Source organism: Brachionichthys hirsutus, chromosome 23, assembly GCF_040956055.1.
Source record: "Brachionichthys hirsutus isolate HB-005 chromosome 23, CSIRO-AGI_Bhir_v1, whole genome shotgun sequence".
In the NCBI taxonomy this organism is placed as follows: domain Eukaryota; kingdom Metazoa; phylum Chordata; class Actinopteri; order Lophiiformes; family Brachionichthyidae; genus Brachionichthys; species Brachionichthys hirsutus.
Window position 1 is genome coordinate 1,897,141 of NC_090919.1, and position 17,587 is coordinate 1,914,727.

Here is a 17,587-nt window from a genome sequence, read left to right on the forward strand (position 1 = left end):
TGAGGCTAATTAGTTGAGGAATTCTTCAAGAGATGTGGCGTCGCTCTGCCCAACAGCACATATATAACACACACACACGCACATACACACACACACACACATACACACACACACACACACACACACACACACACGTCTAAGCTCAGCTCTGCCATGTATCCCCAAGCAGTGCTCGTCAACCAAAAAATGTTGTATCCCGGCTACCTTTCCCTCCCCCGACATTTGACTCATGCCTTTTTTTGGCTTTGTCTCTTCGCCACAGTGATGGTGTAACACGGAGTTGTATTTTTCTGTACTGTAACACTGGATGCCTGTAGGTTTTATTCTTCGCTCCGTTTTGATGCTGTGCTTGTACGCATGTGGGTGGAGACGCACTTCTTTTGTCTTCCTGTCTGTGTCTTCTAGCCGGCTCACAGCTCAAGGCTATAGAAAACGGTCTAAACTGCTGTGAGTGTTTGAGGGCGAAGCGGAGAACGGAGGGGCGGGATGCCGAGTCATAGCGAAGCTTAGGAAACCGCTGCCTCTGCATCTAACCTCTATTTCTGAAATGGGCCTCAGAAAACATTGAGGCAGAAAGCTCGGGCATGGTTTTTGATTCCCCAGACACACATTGCCTCGGAGTTTCACACAGGTATACAAACACGTACCCGACACAATGTCGTTCACTGTCGCCGGCTCTGTTTTAGCTCTTCAACACACCAACAGACACAGTCCAATGCAGAAGAAGCCAATTACTCTTCGGCGTGTGTTGATGCGTCACGAACTGTTTTTAGCTGCCCCCTCTGACGTCTAACGCGACGACCAGCCAGTCAGGCAGCCTGCACTGATTTCATCCCTGTGGTGTTGGTTTGTTTTCAACGGAGCAAAATGTCATTCAAATTACACACGATTAAGAAGTTTAAACTTTAATGAAGAGACCCGTTCCACATTTGTAGGGTCCTTTTCATGAATATAGTGTCGCATTTTGCTTCCTCTTTTCCTTCCAGGCCATAATGGTAGAAGGAAAAGGGTTCTTCCATTTCTGGGTCCGATTCAGTGTTTCCTTTGTTTTGTGTGTTTTTGCATAGTCTTCCACAAGAAGCTCAGCTAATTGTCTGCATACTTGACATAGACACATACACACACACACCCACGGGAGTGCTATTGATCGCTCAAAGGTAATTAGTATTAAATCTATTAACCCTTATCTCTTTGCTTGCCAGGATTATAAAGCCGGTCTGGCTATTGCTGAGGTGGAACTGACTGCTGCCAACATCAAAGACGTGGACCGCAGAAGCTTTGATATCAACACACCCTTCAAGAGCTTCTGGTGCGTTTACACTGGCGTGTGTGCACAGTCCTCCGCACGAAAGAGCTATTTATAACAGAATGTGTGTGCGTGATGTATGATATTGCTTTTTAGGTCCGCTTGTCTGACAGAATTGTTCCCATTTTGTTTGATCTCACAGATCAAAACCTTAAACCGTAGCCTACTCTGTCTGCATTTATCTGTCTTCCATCATCTGAAAGACAAATATGAAGTGATGGAATGGCTTTATGAACACAGACCCCCCCCTCCCAAAGAAGGTTGCATTCAACAGGTTGACTCTGCAACACACGTCTGTGCTTGTTTAAAATCAGACTGTATCTCACTCTATTTACTGTGAAGCACCAATCAGATTTGAGGTGAACTATGACCTCATAGTACACTTTGCACCTGGAGGAGACACTACAGGTCCTCAGAATTTGATCTGCCAACCCTCACACACACACACACACTGAAGCAAAGCACTGGCAAGAAAATTCACACCCCCTTAAATAAAGCGGTGTGGCTCAACTTGACTCATTTGCATTTTAAGACACAGACGGGAGCTCTGTGACGGGACGGCTAAAACAGAAGGGTAAACAGCAATCCCATAATACTATATAATACACAATCTAACTGTTGTTATAGGCAAGACACATCAAAGAGATATTTTGTGGACACATTAAAAAAAAAAACCTGACGGGGAAATTCTCCAAAAAGTTTCAATACTCAGCTGAAATGGAGAAGCTGTTTTATGCATAAAAGCAAATAGCTCATAAGTCTCTACGGAGCGCATATGTTTAATATCGCATGATCTTAAACCTCCGACGATGAATCAGAAAGGTAAAACAAATATCAGGCTCCTCCTGAGCGAAGAGGGGACTGTAACTTTTTTCAAATTAATACTCAAAAAGGTTTCTCGTGTAATGAGTTTGAATTATTAAATTAACTTTATAATTGTTTTTTTGAAGCATTCGCTTTACCATTCGTGCTTTCCTTTGCTCTAATGAGACATTGCTCCTTGTGACTGGATTTTTGTGTTCCCTCTTCAAACAGCATTGCCATTATCAGGCGATGCGATAAACACGATGAACGCGAGTTTTTTGTTTTTGTTTTTTTAATTCTAATGAAATGTCCCCCGGGAGGCTTTGTGCAGGTATCTGTCTGTAAAGCACAGAGCCTTTCAGGTGGCTTAAACCCACGAGGACCCTCAATCAATGAGCAACGCTGCTTGTTTGTGCTCTAATGACCCATTTAGAATACGACCGTCACAGCTGCCCGGACAATGCTGGCTTGTTTGTGCACGCTTGTTCGCTAGTTTTATTCATTTATTTACTCCTTCTGTGTTTGCACGTTGCCCTCTGTAAAGACACCCCCCACACTCCTCCACTGCTCAACTTGTCTTTTGTATATCTAATCGATCTGTTTGGGTCACCTAACTTAATGGTCCCGTGGTTTGGCAGCTTCGTTAATATGCTGGACGTAATTGCCATTTTGTGAGAAACAAAAACCGGCGGAATTAAAATGAGCTCGGGTGTGTCCACCATCGTTTTGATCATGTGCTAGCTGGAAGGCTTTCATTGTGTGTGTGTGTGTGTGTGCGCGTGTGTGTATCAATTTGATTGGTGGCCCTGGGAGCGGTATCCAACCTGCTCAAGGTGGGGATTAGCGAGAAACTCATCTAATGACTTTAAGCTGTGGAGACTCGCATCAGCTTTTCCATTGTTTTGCTGCTATTAAACGGGCTGACAGTTCATCCCACTGTGGTGGATGCAGTCGTCGACTTGAGAAGTAGACGGAATGACAATGAGTCTGGGAAGGAGGGGAGACGTTCCAGACAAAGACACAAAACTTTAAAGGAAAGAACAAAACTTTCTGCTCTTGATCAGAAAGTACTTCTGCTCGAGTTAAGCTGCAGATAAATGTCAAGCTCGAGGGGTATATTGAGGACAATCCATATCTGTCTGGTTTGTTTTCTTTCATCTTTTTCTTTTCTACATCGCCATCGTATCATTGTGACATTGGAAAAAAACCCAGTATTTTTGCTTTCATTTGAAATCTGATTCATTGTAATTTTAACCAACATATGATCCTTCAATCAGGGCGAGAGGAAATCCAGATTATTTACTTCTTTTTTGCTGCACATTCAAACAGCATAACAATGCTTTAAACAATAAAGAATCATTTTTTTTGCAGTAGTTTAAAATGTTAAAATCCTGGGATTGCTCATGGTAATGGTCGTTTTTCTAAGAATGATGTTTCTGTGTCAAACGCCCAAGTGACTTCTTGCAAGAGGAGCCGGCGACACGTTTAACATTCATGAAACTTTGATTTCCTTCCTTACATGACGTATGAAGGGTAGCACAGCTTCGAGGACAAAGGCCGCTGGTGGGAGTACATTTTTAAACGAGCTTTAACTGAGAATTTTAAACAGTCTGTCCGGCTACGGTTAATCAAAATTGCATTTCCCAGTTCAATCACCGTTTAACTTTTCATACAAAATACATTTTCATGAGTTGGGACTGATTTCAGGTCCGTGTGAGAAGACTCTGAAGGTCATGTAGGCCGTCTGAAATGGAGTAGACGGATTAACTTTTTTAACAGAGCAGTTTGAAATATTTTTGGAGATATATATACTACTTTACTTCATTACAATCCTGTTCCCACTGTCCCTGATATGTATATTTATAAGTGCTTGTTAGACTCTAATTGACAGATCTCCTCATTCTGGGAAACGAATGAGTTAGACATGGATGGATTGAGAGACAGCGTTAACAGTTTTGACATTTACCGTACATGTGTGGTTTTTTTTTTTATAGCTTGGAATATTACTTTTGAGACCTTTCCCTCATCAAAAAGTACTTGGAACTTTGTCAGGGTACGAAATTCTACATTCAAAAAAATCCATCAGATTTCACCTACCTGGTTGCACTAGAAGTTTTAATTGATCAAGTATTGCATTATTTGGAACTCTGACACCATATGGATAAAATGACATGGGCACACACTATTTCCTTATTCCCTTTTGGGATAACTGGAGGGATTTGCTCCCATATAGGCACAAGAGCAGTATTAAGGTAGGACACTGATGTTGGGCAAAAAGTCTTGGTCCACAGTCAGTGTTTGACCTCATCCCAAAGATATTGGATGAGGTTAAAACAGTGCTCTGCAGGCCAGTCATGCTTCCTCTTATTGAAAAAAGTTGGCTTTTGCAATAACCTCAATAAACGTGTCCTGCAGAGTTTCATGCCCACAAGACATTTTGTTTCAATTATTGTGGTAGGGGGACTAGAAAAATCTGTTCTTCTCTTAAAGTTCTCCTGGTTCTTTACGTCCAGCATATGCACGACCACGTTTCTGCGGATGCGTTGCTGCAAGAGTAGATCAGCTGGAACGAAGGAAGAGATCATTACACTTACAGATGCGTCCTTGTTTTGAAGTTGCAATGCAATCCTTTTACAGATAGATAAACCTCATTGCATAATATAGAGGCACGCCCACACCAATAAATTCACACAATGCTAATGGAGCTAATCGATTTCAAGATTATTTCAGTGCTTCATCTGCGTGAGTGTTTGACAGTATTCCTTATTAATCTGCTTTCATGCTGCTAATTTAGTCTTAAAGTTCTTTCTATTATATCCTGAAAAGATATCCTGTATTAGCACTTTATAGATTTTAATTGTGCATGGTGAGAGGGACTGATCCACCTGCCCTGTTGCCTCGACTACCTTAACCTTGCCATGCTATCAATTTCTCTCTCCAATTAAATCACTAACAGCAAGGTGTGTGTTGGGGGGGGGGGGCAAAATTGACTGTTCCAGCTTCACGGCCGAGTCACAACGGGAGAAGGAGGAGTGGATTGAAGCGGTCCAAGAATCGATCACTGAGACGCTCTCCGACTACGAAGTGGCTGAGAAGATCTGGTCCAACGAGGCTAACAGGAGCTGCGCTGACTGTCGCGCCCCGCAACCTGAGTGGGCGTCTGTCAATTTGGGTGTGGTCATCTGCAAGAGGTGTGCAGGTAAGGGACCCGTGTTATACCACTTACCTTTTAACACGCGCATCCTGGATGCAGATACGGGAACTGCTTATTCTGAATACGGTTGAGGTAATACTGAGGAATGACACACACACTCGGGACAATTTTCTCTCTATAGGGTTTGTTTGCGTCGGTCTGAGTATTTGCTCTGACCCAAAGGCTCTGCTTGAATAAGTTCTCAGGTGATAAGCCACTTATGGGGGTGGGGGTTGACATCTGGCCCCTGGACTCTCTAATCTATTTGGCAATGCTGGGTGGATCAGATGAAATGACAACAAAGATTAAGGCATGGGCGAGAACTTTAGAGGCTCACAAACTGCTTGGTGACCTCCTAAATGTGATTAAAAGAGAAGCTGGAGCCATTCTTGATCTGGAGCGATATCAGGTTTTCCCTTCCCTTTCCCAAATCTTCTCCAGGCCTGATATAAATCCCAGTCACCAGCTTTAATGTTATTCCCCGCCTTACCTCTGCGAAGCTTATGTAATTGGTTCTCATCAGATATTCAACATCCCTTTTCAAACAACCTTAAATGATTTCATTTGCAGGTCTATTTAATATTACATTTTGTCGACATGCCGGGAAAGAGAGAGAGGGGAGGGGGGGGGGTATCTGCAGAGAAGAAGCTGTCCTCACTCTGCTCTCATCAAATTAGTTGGTGGTCCATTTTGAATACCAATGGCTGCTCACACTTTTAATTAGCACTCTTATGTCATGGGCAATAAAGAGAAATGCTGAACAAGAGATAGAGGGGAAAAAAGTAATGAGAAGGCTAATGGTGAAAATGATCCAGCATTGGTTTTTCTACTTTTTTTGCCAAGACCCAATGAATTTTAATAGTCTGCAGCTTTACTCTTTGATGTGAAGCTACAGACTGTTAATATTTTGTCTTTGTTTGTGGAGACTTGAAGGATTTTCGGGGATCATTACTCCGATAAGTCAATAACAGTTACATTTTGTGCAAAAACATAAAAATAATATTAGCAGTTAAGAAAGACTCTTTACTGTAACCATGTGCGGTTTTTAAATGAGTTTGAGACGAAAACAAATCCTCATCACAAGAGGTGTTTCCTTCTAGAATGACGCTTTGCAATTGGATAATCAGCAACTTATCAAATAATAAACAAATACATAATACAAAACATATAAAATAATAAAACACATTTTCAGACTGCACATTATTGATCGAAACAGCTCCTAGGAAATCCTATAACAAACATCGGGCGGCTGATCTCCGCACATGTAATTACAATAAACTCTTTCGGATACAACTTGTAAATCCATCTGCTGGCAGCTGTTCCCATGGTAACCACTAAATGTAATGCTCATTGTTGGCCTTTTTTCTTTTTTTTTCTTCCTGACTTCTCGTTGACTGATGGAGTACGTTTGCAAACCTTTGTGATATTTCCCATGAACCGTCACCAGGAAAGTTTTTAATTGGGGCTAAAGGTCTTTTGGGTGGGGGCTGAACAATTTCTTTTTTTTGTCAAATCTGTTGTGATGGGAATGCCCTTTTTGTGCGTTGTTTTTGTTCCATCAGACAGATGAAGACATTGACAACAGACTATTTGTATGGGAAGATCTCGGCATGTGTAGGCGGCACGTGCGAAAGCAGACTTTTTCCCCACCTTCATTACTTTTACACAGGTGGAAATGGGCCTGTGGTGCTGTGTGGCCTCAGTGAATCAAGCATAGCCGTAGCAATTCAGCATGTTCCCACAGTGAAATATTTCCACTCCTCCACAGCCAAAAGTGACAGAAGTCTTGCTCTATAGCCTTTATTTACGGCTTTTATAACCTGGACTCAGGCTCTCAAAGACGGGAATGATTCTCAACTTTTCAATTTGGCTTTGAGAAAACTGATTTAAAATCATTCATGCGTCTAAATTTTAATGCGAACTTCCCCACAAAACATCTAAAATATAACCGGATGAGAAGGATTATGGTTGGACTTCGTACTTAAAGTGTATTTATGCAGTAATTTTGAATGAGCAGAGTAAATTGCTCTTTGGTCTTCGCTCAACAATACTTTTGATCAGGGACTAAATCCATTTAAAATACCTTCTTAAAAATCTTAATTTGAGAACCACTTTTTACTATCTGCTTAAATCAATACAGAAAGGATAAATAACAATGGCATGAATTCTTATTTTCTCTAAATATTATCGGCAACACAGGAAACCATTGACTTCTTGTTCCCGTGCTCTCAATATCTGTGTCAAGACGACCTTTTTTACAGCTTTCAGGGCCCCATCTGTCATTTACCGCTACTCTGTGGAGCACGGAGGGCAGTAATTAGATAATGCCGCATCTAGATCTAAAATTATCTTCCTTTTACACACAGACGTTCCACAATTTCACATTCAGACTTGGTGTTTCTGCCGGATATATTATGCATGGGTGCTCTCGCTCCTTTGGCCAAAAGCAACCCCAGAAGCCTGTTGTTCACCCAAATAAACAGGCCGACCCACAAACGCAATGAATTACTGATGATTCATTAGCAATTAATGGCCCTCGTTCTGTGCTTTCATTTCCAATTAGGAGCGCCGAGAAGACTTAATATGCCTGTTGTGAGTGAGAGCATGAGCTTCTAGATATGCTCTGTTTCTCGTGTAACTGCCGCTTTATTGTTGTACTCCATCACTGATTTGTGGCGGGTGTTTGTGCAGAGACTGTGGATTTATCTGTATAGTCTCTAGCCCTTAATTTAAAGGGTTAGGTGTGGCCAGACAGCCAGGCAATTAGGTGTATATCTGATTTAAAAGAAGAAGCCTTTACTGTGTGCAGGGCAACACCGCTCCCTTAGCCTCAATATCTCTAAAATAAGGAGCTTGAAGATGGACAGCAGCATCTGGAGCAACGCGCTGGTGGAGGTAATGTCCAGTTGTTGTATGTTGTTTTGCTAAAATAGTAGCTGCTGATGTTAAATGATTAGCTCCTTATTTCTCCTTGCACTCAAACCCCTCTTAGCTCTTCCTGGAGGTAGGCAACAAGAACGCTAACAGCTTTTGGGCTGCTAATCTTCCCATGGAGGAGGAGATCTTCAGCGGTGCTTCAGCTGAGCAGCGAGCTACGTTCATCAGGAGGAAGTACAGGGAGAGGAAGTACCGCGGGGTCCTGGAGGGCTTCGATGACCTGGAGCGACTCAACCAGGTACAACCTTTATACTAAACTTCGGGGAGTCTCATATGGGGAGTCTCATACCTCACGGTGCGGCAGGTCGGTAAGGCCTCCTCTGCCAGGTTGCGTTTTAAGGATATTATTCTTTTTTTTTTTTTTTTTGCCGTCCTTTTTAAAGGACTGAGCCTCCAAAGAGCTTAGTTTCCACCTTCGTCAGCATTTACTCAGATCGGCCACTTTGAATTGTTTTCTTGAGCAGAAATAGTGGGAATGAGTCGGAGAGAGAAAAAGAGAGCGAGATATTGTAGCTAGCTAAGTGGAAAAGTGGATTAGGCTCCACAACAGAAACGCTTTGCTGGCTTTTGCGCTGTTGTGTGGGAGTGTGTACGTGTGTGTGTGTGTGAACATGCGTGCTACTCCACTGAAGACGTGCGAATTTGCTGGGGGGGGGGGGTATTGCAGGGTGATGAAGAAGAGAAAATGTGACAGTCACAGAGAATGTGTCTGCATGAAAGGGTTTGACCACTGTGTGTGTGTGTTTGTGTTTGTGTTTGTGTTAGAAAAGAGGCTAAGAAAGAGAGACAGGAAAGAAGGTCGAGTTGGGCGGTTGTGTTTTTGTTCTCTTTCCGACTCAATGGATTTTGATTGGGATCAGAATGTCATCGAACAAATAAAACACCAAGCGATTCAAAACATGTGCACACATCTGCATTTAAATCACACGCAAAAATCTATTTAAAACAGTTCTGCTTATCTGAATATAATGTAATAAATCACAAGCAACCTATAAAAAAAGTATTTTTATCATAAACAAGGACACTGAGCCTAATATCATTGGACGCGCTGTTCCAGTTCTGTGTCGCACTTACTTACTGTAACACAAGTATGAATTAAAAAAAATAAAAAATAAAAGCTATATAAAAACCCATTCCTTTGGGAGTCTTCTCTGGAACAAAGACAATAATACGAGCAATTTCCTCTTTGACATTCATGCAATTTTGAAATCATGCACTGGAGTTTTAACAGGTTTTATGGGCCCCACTGGACTTTGAAACTCTGGCAATAAATTACCATTTAAAGTGTCAATTTGAGTAATGAAATGAGAATAAGAATAGTGAAGTCATTCGCACCTGACTCCATCTGCATGTCTCTTACATAATCTCCGCGCTTATGTTGTTAGGAAACGTTTTCACTCCATCAGGTTCCTTCGTTTCTCCTCCCTCTTTCCTACTCCCATGTTTCCCATTAGAAGCGAAATATCCCAGTGACCTCCACGGAGTCTCCACAGGCCACATGACCTAGAACGGGGGGGGTGTCAAAGGACCTCCTTATATCATTCCGCACACAGTCACCCACACGTAAACCCTCTAGCGGCTGCGGTAATTGCCGTGACACCGAAGGTCATTTCCAGAGACGATACGGAATAAGGCCAGGTTGCATGGGACTATTTTGCCATAATCTGACCCTGTTTTATGTGCGAGTCTGAAAGACAAAGGCAGTGAGTGGTTAAACTGATTATGTCCTCTAAATATGCCGGTTTTTGTTTCCCATCAATCAAGAAGAGTCTTTTTTTTTTTTTTTAAAGATTTTTGTGCACAGGTCGAAATAAACGAATCTGTGAAGGCACACCTGAATGTCTCTATCTCGGCGCAGGCCCTTTGTGTGTGTGTGTGTGTGTGTGTGTGGGGGGGGGGGGGGGGCTGGTGTATTGGCAGGCACTTTGTTTGTTTGTGTACTTTGTCTGTGTGTATATGCGGCACCTCACTCTGAGAAAGAGATTCGCTTGTTTATGGCGGATCGATGCGGCTTACCGACTCTGCCCAAGTCTGATGAAAGGAGAGGTTGCGTGTTCAAATTCCGGTATTTGCCACTCGACTCCACCGTTGATCCACTTTGTCGCAGGTCATCGGCCACAATGTCAGATCAAATTGACTGGACTGATGGCGCCAGACGGTTGGAGAAAGAAAACATTTTACTCGCCTCAACCTTCGGTCTCGCTTCTTTTAGTCGGCTCGCCTTGAGGAACTGGCTAAAAGTTTTAAGGAAGCGCGCCTTACACGGCTGGATCTTAAATACTGCATGTAGGTGTTTCATAGGGATTCGGCGGAATGATTTCCAAGAGTTTAATGTTGTTTAAGGATTAATGGGTGGACGCTGAAGCCGGGGCAGAGGTGCCCCGAGGCAGCTGCAGTCAGATTGACCAGTGGATGCTGAAAATACAAGAATATAGAAAATCAAAGTATCCCGAGACGTTAGGAAGTTTTGTATTTGTTTTCCTATTTCGGTATTTCCCGTGAGAAGATATTAAAGTTTATGTAGAAGTATTTAGCGATATAAACTCTTATTGTCACTCGAACCTTTTATCGGCTGCATGTTTTTTTATTCTGTATCCATGTATTTCCTACATCATGCTCTGCCTATATTTTTCTTTTTTTTGCCCCAGTCCCATTGTTATTCATTCCCGTCTTCCCACGTCTCTGAAATGGTTATTTTCATTATTTTTAATATGTCCCATTTGTCCCTTTTTATTTCCCTATATTCCTCTTTTCACAGGAATTATATATTTAACGATTCCCATAGGAAATATTAAAGTTTGATCTTACCTTAACTTCTCTTTCAAGATCTGCGGGCAAAAACCTAATTCTAAATTTTATGTGGCTTCCTGCCGCCGCTTTATGAACTCTTTGTCCTCTGTCAGCCTGACCTGAACGCTGAAAGACGGCAGGATTTTCTTTCTACTCAACGGACTGAAACCATATTAGCTTTTTTTTTTTGCGGTGATATTTACGGGTCTGTTGTCTGCGGAGTGAAATTGTTAAAGGTATTTATCCAGACATGGCGCAGTGACGGTAAGAACATTCGGTCTTTTATTAGTCTGTCGCACCGGGAGGTGTACTTAATTTATGATTTGCAAGCACTAAAAATCACTCTTAATAAGTTATATTCATAATATTTCCCTCCACATCCTTTACTGAAGGATTTTATGACGCTGCTCAGACCTTCTGTGACTCGTAGCAGACAGTGCAGAGGCAGAATACACAGAAACTCTTCATCTTTTCCTCTGCATGCAGGCGCTGTGTGCATCTGTGGTTCTGGCTGACGTGCTGCAGACTATGATGCTCGTGTTCAGCGGTGCGGATGTGATGTGCGCCACCGGGGATCCGACCGTCTCCACCCCTTATCTCCTGGCCCAGCGTGCCGGACAGAGGCTGCAGATGGAGTTCCTGCACCAGAACAAGCTCTCGGGTAAGTAAAGTGTGGCGACCCCTCCTGCACGTCACGCGTGCGGTTAGCATTGGGCGCAGATTTACTGCTTTGAATTTGATGCTCCTTATAGAAAACATAGAAATAAAGGAGTAACATCATTTTTTTTTTTTTACTTCACAGCACTAAAAGCCAATCATCAGTATAATCACAATTTGTCAAGGCAGGCCAATCATCTTTAAAACGCAACCGTATACCACCGTGTTTTAAAATCACACTGGAAGGTGGTCCCCCCCCCCCTTCTGATATGAATTTGAAATAAATAAAGCAAAACCCACAATGTTGAAATCAGCATTTTAACAAAAACAACCCTGCCTGTTTGTCTTTGTGTCTTCTGTTTGCCTTTGTGTCTTCTACTCTCACCCCGACTCTGCTTTTTATTACCCACCTCGTGTCGCCGGTGTCGGAGGCACCGCGCGGATGTGCCGCGTTCTGGGATGGGGTGTATTTTGTTTGTGCGCTTCCACACAGGGCTAATGATAGGAATGCGTTAGATTAAAGGCGCAAGAGGGGCCGTCGGCTCACTGTCTCAGGGACTGAAATTTTACATAATATATTCACTAAGTCTGTGCACATTCGCTGGAGCCCAGCCTGTTAGGGACTCCTGATTGCTAGGAAGGGTCACCTGGTCGCCGTGGTGATAGCCATTACCACATTCCGACAGACAGATAGCTACACACGCGTGCGTACGTCCATCAGAACGGTGTAGCACAGAGGCAACATGTGGTCATTACGTACCTGGATGTTTTGGGACTTCGGCATTACAAGCTAACAAGAAGCGTGCTGTGGAGACGGATGTCCAAACTAAACTAACTGCTGCGGGTAAGAAGCACCTGGGTGGGGAGGTCATCATGAACCCAAATGTCACCGTGACAGATTTACGGCTGAGACTTTGCCCGCGGGGACAAACGCACTTCACAATTTGAGACTATATGACGCAGCCGCCATGAGGAAGCTACTCCTGGGATGACACGAGATGTTAACCCAGCGCCACTTCTAGAAGGTGATTGGATGGACAGCGACTGGCGATGTTCCGATTCATTTATTTTTCTTTCGTAATCTCCCGAAACGTTAAAAATGTTTTACAGATGTGTGCATTGTAAGGTCCGTGAGACCACATGCAACAGAAGGACAAAGCCGGCTCTGACACTATGTGCTTCGTGTTCCCGCCGTTATTTTATCCCATGATGCACCTGAAGAGGAGTGCGCTTCAGGTCTTGTGCTTTTAACCAGAATCTCTAATGAATAAAATCATGACAAAGATACTTCAGACTTTATACTGCGTTGGTTCAGTGAGAAACTAGGACGAGCTGGCAATAAACAATCGTCACACACCTGGAACAATCCCCAAATTAGACCATCTCTTCCGTTTGCCGCTGCAGCTTCTTACAGTCTGAATTACGTGCCTAATTTGAAAAAAGACAAATCGGGAACACCCTCTATTTCCTCCGGATATAGTTTAGGAAAAACAAAAAGCTGCTTCTCCCAGAGCTTTGCCTCCATCTCTTTTCACCACTGTGGCTCATTTGTGGCTCCGGCGCGAGGACATCTAGTCATGGCAGAGCGACTTCATTAGAGCCTTCTCTCTTGTGTTCATGAGTGCGTGCACGTGGGCCTCGCCGGACCTCGCTCTCCCGCCCACACCTGCTCGCCCCAGAGCGCCTTGGAAATACCTCAGGAGCGCCTTCATTTACATATTGTCATCCCGGATTCCATAAAAACACGCCGGTGGCAGCTCTCTGAGGCGGTGTCTCTTCACGGTTACGAACTCCTGAGGCCAGCTTCCGTGCTGGATCTATCCCTTATTGCCAGCGGCTCCTACTGTAGCGGCTACTTGTGTATTTGTATGCTCCTAAATCATTTGTTATGTCCAGTGTATTCCCGCTCGTTACACTCGGGAGGATACAGACCAAAATTAAACTCTAAAAATCTGTGTAGAGGTCCAGAGAAATGAATTTAAGCCATCAGAGAAACTCCAGCTATTATCGAGAGTTTTTATTTTGTCCATAAGGAGATTATCCGCTCGTATATATCAACATGTTATTTGTAGTCTGAATAAAACACCACATTTTAATCTACCTTCAGTTTGGAAAATGTGTGATCGAAAGACACTTTTAATGTCCTGACCTTTAGCGGTGACTCGTAATCACGTTTAAGATGTTACACTCCATTAGCTATAAACCAAGGGACTCAAATTATAGTTAATTTCTAAGTACCAGCGTAATTTTTTTTAATTACTCCCAATTATGAGAAAGAAAAAAAAGAAAATTCAGAGTGCTATGACTTTTTTTTTTTTTGGCAGCACATCTAGCTTTGAATTGAAAGTATTTGGTCATTTCAGAAACGCGTCGCCGTTTCAGGAAACCGTCTATCCTGCGCCGACGCTCACAACAGAGGCAGAAAAGGCCTTTTGTTGGAGCAAATTGACGCTGAATGTTGCTTCTGAGTGGTGATTGTGTTTGCCCTTTGTAATCAGCCCTGCATTCACATAGCGTTACGTTAGCTACCAAACCGATGCCAATCAAAACTGACCTGTCCTCTAAAAGCAGGAACTTGCTGGGACTGAAAATCAGCTCTTTATTTCTAGAAACCTAAAAACACCTTGCCAGCCTTGGAAACTGCGTCCACGTTTGAGATTCCTTAGTGACATCTGGCATTGAGGTTTGGTCCCCCACCTCCTTTGCAAAATCTCCTCCCATGCAGCAGTGCCTTATTTTAGGAATGCAATCACTGCAAGTAAAAAGTACGATCCTATTGTGTCCTACTTTCCTCCAAACAGAAACTGAGATTTTAAGTCATGCTAATTGTACGTATAGTGGCTTTTCTGCTGCATGTTTGATTTCTGCCCCGGACAACTAGAGTGTCTTGCTGCAGGACAGCGACCCCCCCCCCCCCTGCTTAGCTCTCTGGCTGTAAATCTCTGGATAAAAGCACCATCTAATGCCTAAACTGTAAACACGAGCAGTGTAAACATGTAAATTGTGTTTCATGGCGGCGCTTTACTCCACCCAGGAGGCCATTGTTCTGTAAAACCAAGCTTAACAGGCATGCCTCTTGCTGTTGACATCATTCCACTTCTTCTTAAATGACACACCGCGGATTTGGAGGCAAAGATGTTTTATTGTTGCCACCCGAGCATCCCTGATGCCTCGAATCCCGGCATTAAAAATTTATCCAGGAGGCCTTTCTGTCTGGATAATAAAAGATGAACAGCAAGACATACACACCCACACACAAACATGTACACAACCTCTAAATCTGGGGCCCACTTTTATTTTCCAGCCTGTTGTTTGCAACGGCGCAAAGATCCGCCATTTTCTTCGGTTCTGGTGGCTTTTTTAAAAAGTGCTTTTAGCCAAAATAGGATCGGACCCAGAAACTTTGGTGGATGCCAGCAGCAGACCATGGAAATGGAACCATTTGTTTGATGATCCTGATTGGAGGTTTTGGGGCTGAGATGATCTCAAACTTTAAATGGGTAAGAATCCCGGCTCACTGGCTCATCCGCAGCAGATTGGCTCAAAAATAAAGATGCAAATCAGTGCATGTTCCATGTCTGAGCGAATTCCTTAAGTTTACATCATCATGGACACTTTCCTGGAAAAACTGAACGTGAAATAACCAGTAAAATCACCCAAAATATGGGTAGATTGACCGATTTCTTATTAACGCCCTGATGTTTTGGAACTAAAACATCCTAAACGCTTCGGTTTCTTTTTGACTATCATCGTCGAGTCGACTAAATGTGCTAAAAACCAACGGGGATTGTTAAAGTTGTGCGTCTGTTGCGCCCGCCTCTGTCCGCTGCTTGTGCTGGACCACTTTGCGTCCATTGCCGTGGGCGACCAGATGCCTAATTGAGCACTCTGTCATGTCACCTCCCTTCACTGGGAACCGAGCCAATCAGCACAGGCCAGACTCCTCAACCCGCCGCCCCCACAGACATCAACAGTCCCATGCTAACAGAGCCCAGCTTTAGGGCCCCAGAGGGACTGATTCAAAGGCCCTTCTGACGACTGATAGCGCATCGCACCGCTGGCTTATTTACATTCTTTCAGCTGGAGTGGTTGAAGTTGTGTGTGTGTGTGTGTGTTTGTGTTTTAGACTCGTGTCCCTGCAGCTTGCTGATTAAATCCTGTCAGATTCCATGTATTTACGACGTGGCTGCCGACAGGCACGGTCTCCTGTGTTAGATTCCAAGCCCTGTTCGGTAGCCCAAGCTTTGTGTCATTCATCTCGTGCAACACATCAAAAATAAAATACAATGTACTCATTACCGTGATCACATCGCAGAAAAAAACGCCCGTTTCATGTAAGATGGGAGGTTTTAATTACCCTTGTTTGTAATACCTCTGTCGGGACGCTCGCGTTTGATAATTAAGTCTCATTGCTTAATAATTATTACAAGCGAGACATGAGAAGTGGTTATAGCATCAAAACTTAACAGTTCACACACTGTCAGATTTGTTGTCCACTGTTAAAAATACAGTGAGTGGGAGTGGGTTCTATAAATGAATCATTCTGCAATCGATTTAGCTTTTGAGTTTAAATCAGGAATTAAATCTGACCGTAAACGACGCTTCAGCCTCGTCTGAACCGCTTTTCAAAATGACTTTAACCGTGAAGCAACAGAATAATATAAATAGGTTGACGACATCTGTTGCAGCTTTGAAATTTATATCGTCTCGTGGTATAATTAGTCATTTTACAGGTGTTTAACGTAACAGAAAATACACTCAGAAGTTCAGCCCGAGGTTGTGCATGTTTTAAAAATAATTATTGCCTCACAGGCGTCTTATAATACTATAGTAAATATAAAAAGTGCTTACATGTGATATTAGCTCTTTTTTTTTTTTTTAGTAATATGTTATTTTATTCACAGTATTCCACTGTAATTAGAAAGATTTAGATCATGGGTGGTCACACACACACACACACACGGAAGCCGTCTCCTTAAATCGACTGTAATTCTCGGTGGCCCGCAGACAAAGCGCCGCTGGGGTCAGTAAAGGGTGAAAATGCCGCTTCAATTAAAAGCGGTTTCAATTAAAGTTAGTTTTTCCTTGACTGATGAGGAAGCTGGAGGTAGTCGAGATAAAATTCAGGGGCGTCGGCAGAAAATTGGACCTCAGAATTTAAGTTTTGAGAACAATAAACTGGAATATGGAGAGCTCTTAAATCAAATAAGAAATCTTTGGAAATGGAAAGGAAGAATCTGCTTTATTTCAGCGTACCCCTTTCTTTCTCCTCCTTTTAGATTTCCCCCGCCTGGAGCCGTGGTCGGAGAACTCTTCCCTGTCCGACGCTTCCCTCTTCATGGATGGCTTCCTCTACATCTCCTCCGGCCCCGTTAAGACGCCGCCGGACCGCCGTGGAAGAGACGGTGGGTGTAAACGTCGTTATTCAAACCTTTCGGCGCAAAGCCCAATCAATCCCACCAGTCCATTTTGTAAGCGATCTCAACTGGTGTGTCTGTCAGAGGTCCGCACCAGTTAAGGGCTGATCGATCAATCAGCGTCAGCCTGTCAGCTGTCAAATCGTTTAATCCGCACACCAAACAGTCCAGTCAAAACGATCAATGAATCCATCTCTCAGATGTGTTCTGGATTGGCTCCCTGGGAATACTAGTCCGGCAGAAAGCCTGCACTCAGTAGACCCTTGTGGGGGAACGTTCTACGGAGGGGAAGGATAAATTCCTTTTTCAATTTCTGACATGAAAGGAAATATAAATAATTTTTGCCGCGTCTTCACTAACCGAGAGATGCTTCCTTCAAAACTTTTGACTCCTCCTCCTCCTCCTTTTGTCTTGCAAGGCAGTTTCAAACTTTTTTTAATCACGCTGCGTCTCAAACCCCGACCTCCTTTGCCGCTGCTGAAC

At 43.3% G+C, this 17,587-nt stretch overlaps 1 protein-coding gene across 1 annotated transcript in view; it reads left to right on the top strand.

Moving 5' to 3' along the window:
* Positions 1-17,587, top strand: part of arap2 (ArfGAP with RhoGAP domain, ankyrin repeat and PH domain 2) — a 59,165-nt gene that overhangs the window by 15,495 nt on the left and 26,083 nt on the right. Inside the window, exons 9-14 of the mRNA XM_068755708.1 lie at positions 1,203-1,309; positions 5,110-5,309; positions 8,113-8,198; positions 8,296-8,478; positions 11,517-11,691; positions 16,967-17,092. Coding sequence (XP_068611809.1) covers positions 1,203-1,309; positions 5,110-5,309; positions 8,113-8,198; positions 8,296-8,478; positions 11,517-11,691; positions 16,967-17,092 — 877 coding nt within the window. The remainder of the gene's footprint in view (positions 1-1,202; positions 1,310-5,109; positions 5,310-8,112; positions 8,199-8,295; positions 8,479-11,516; positions 11,692-16,966; positions 17,093-17,587) is intronic.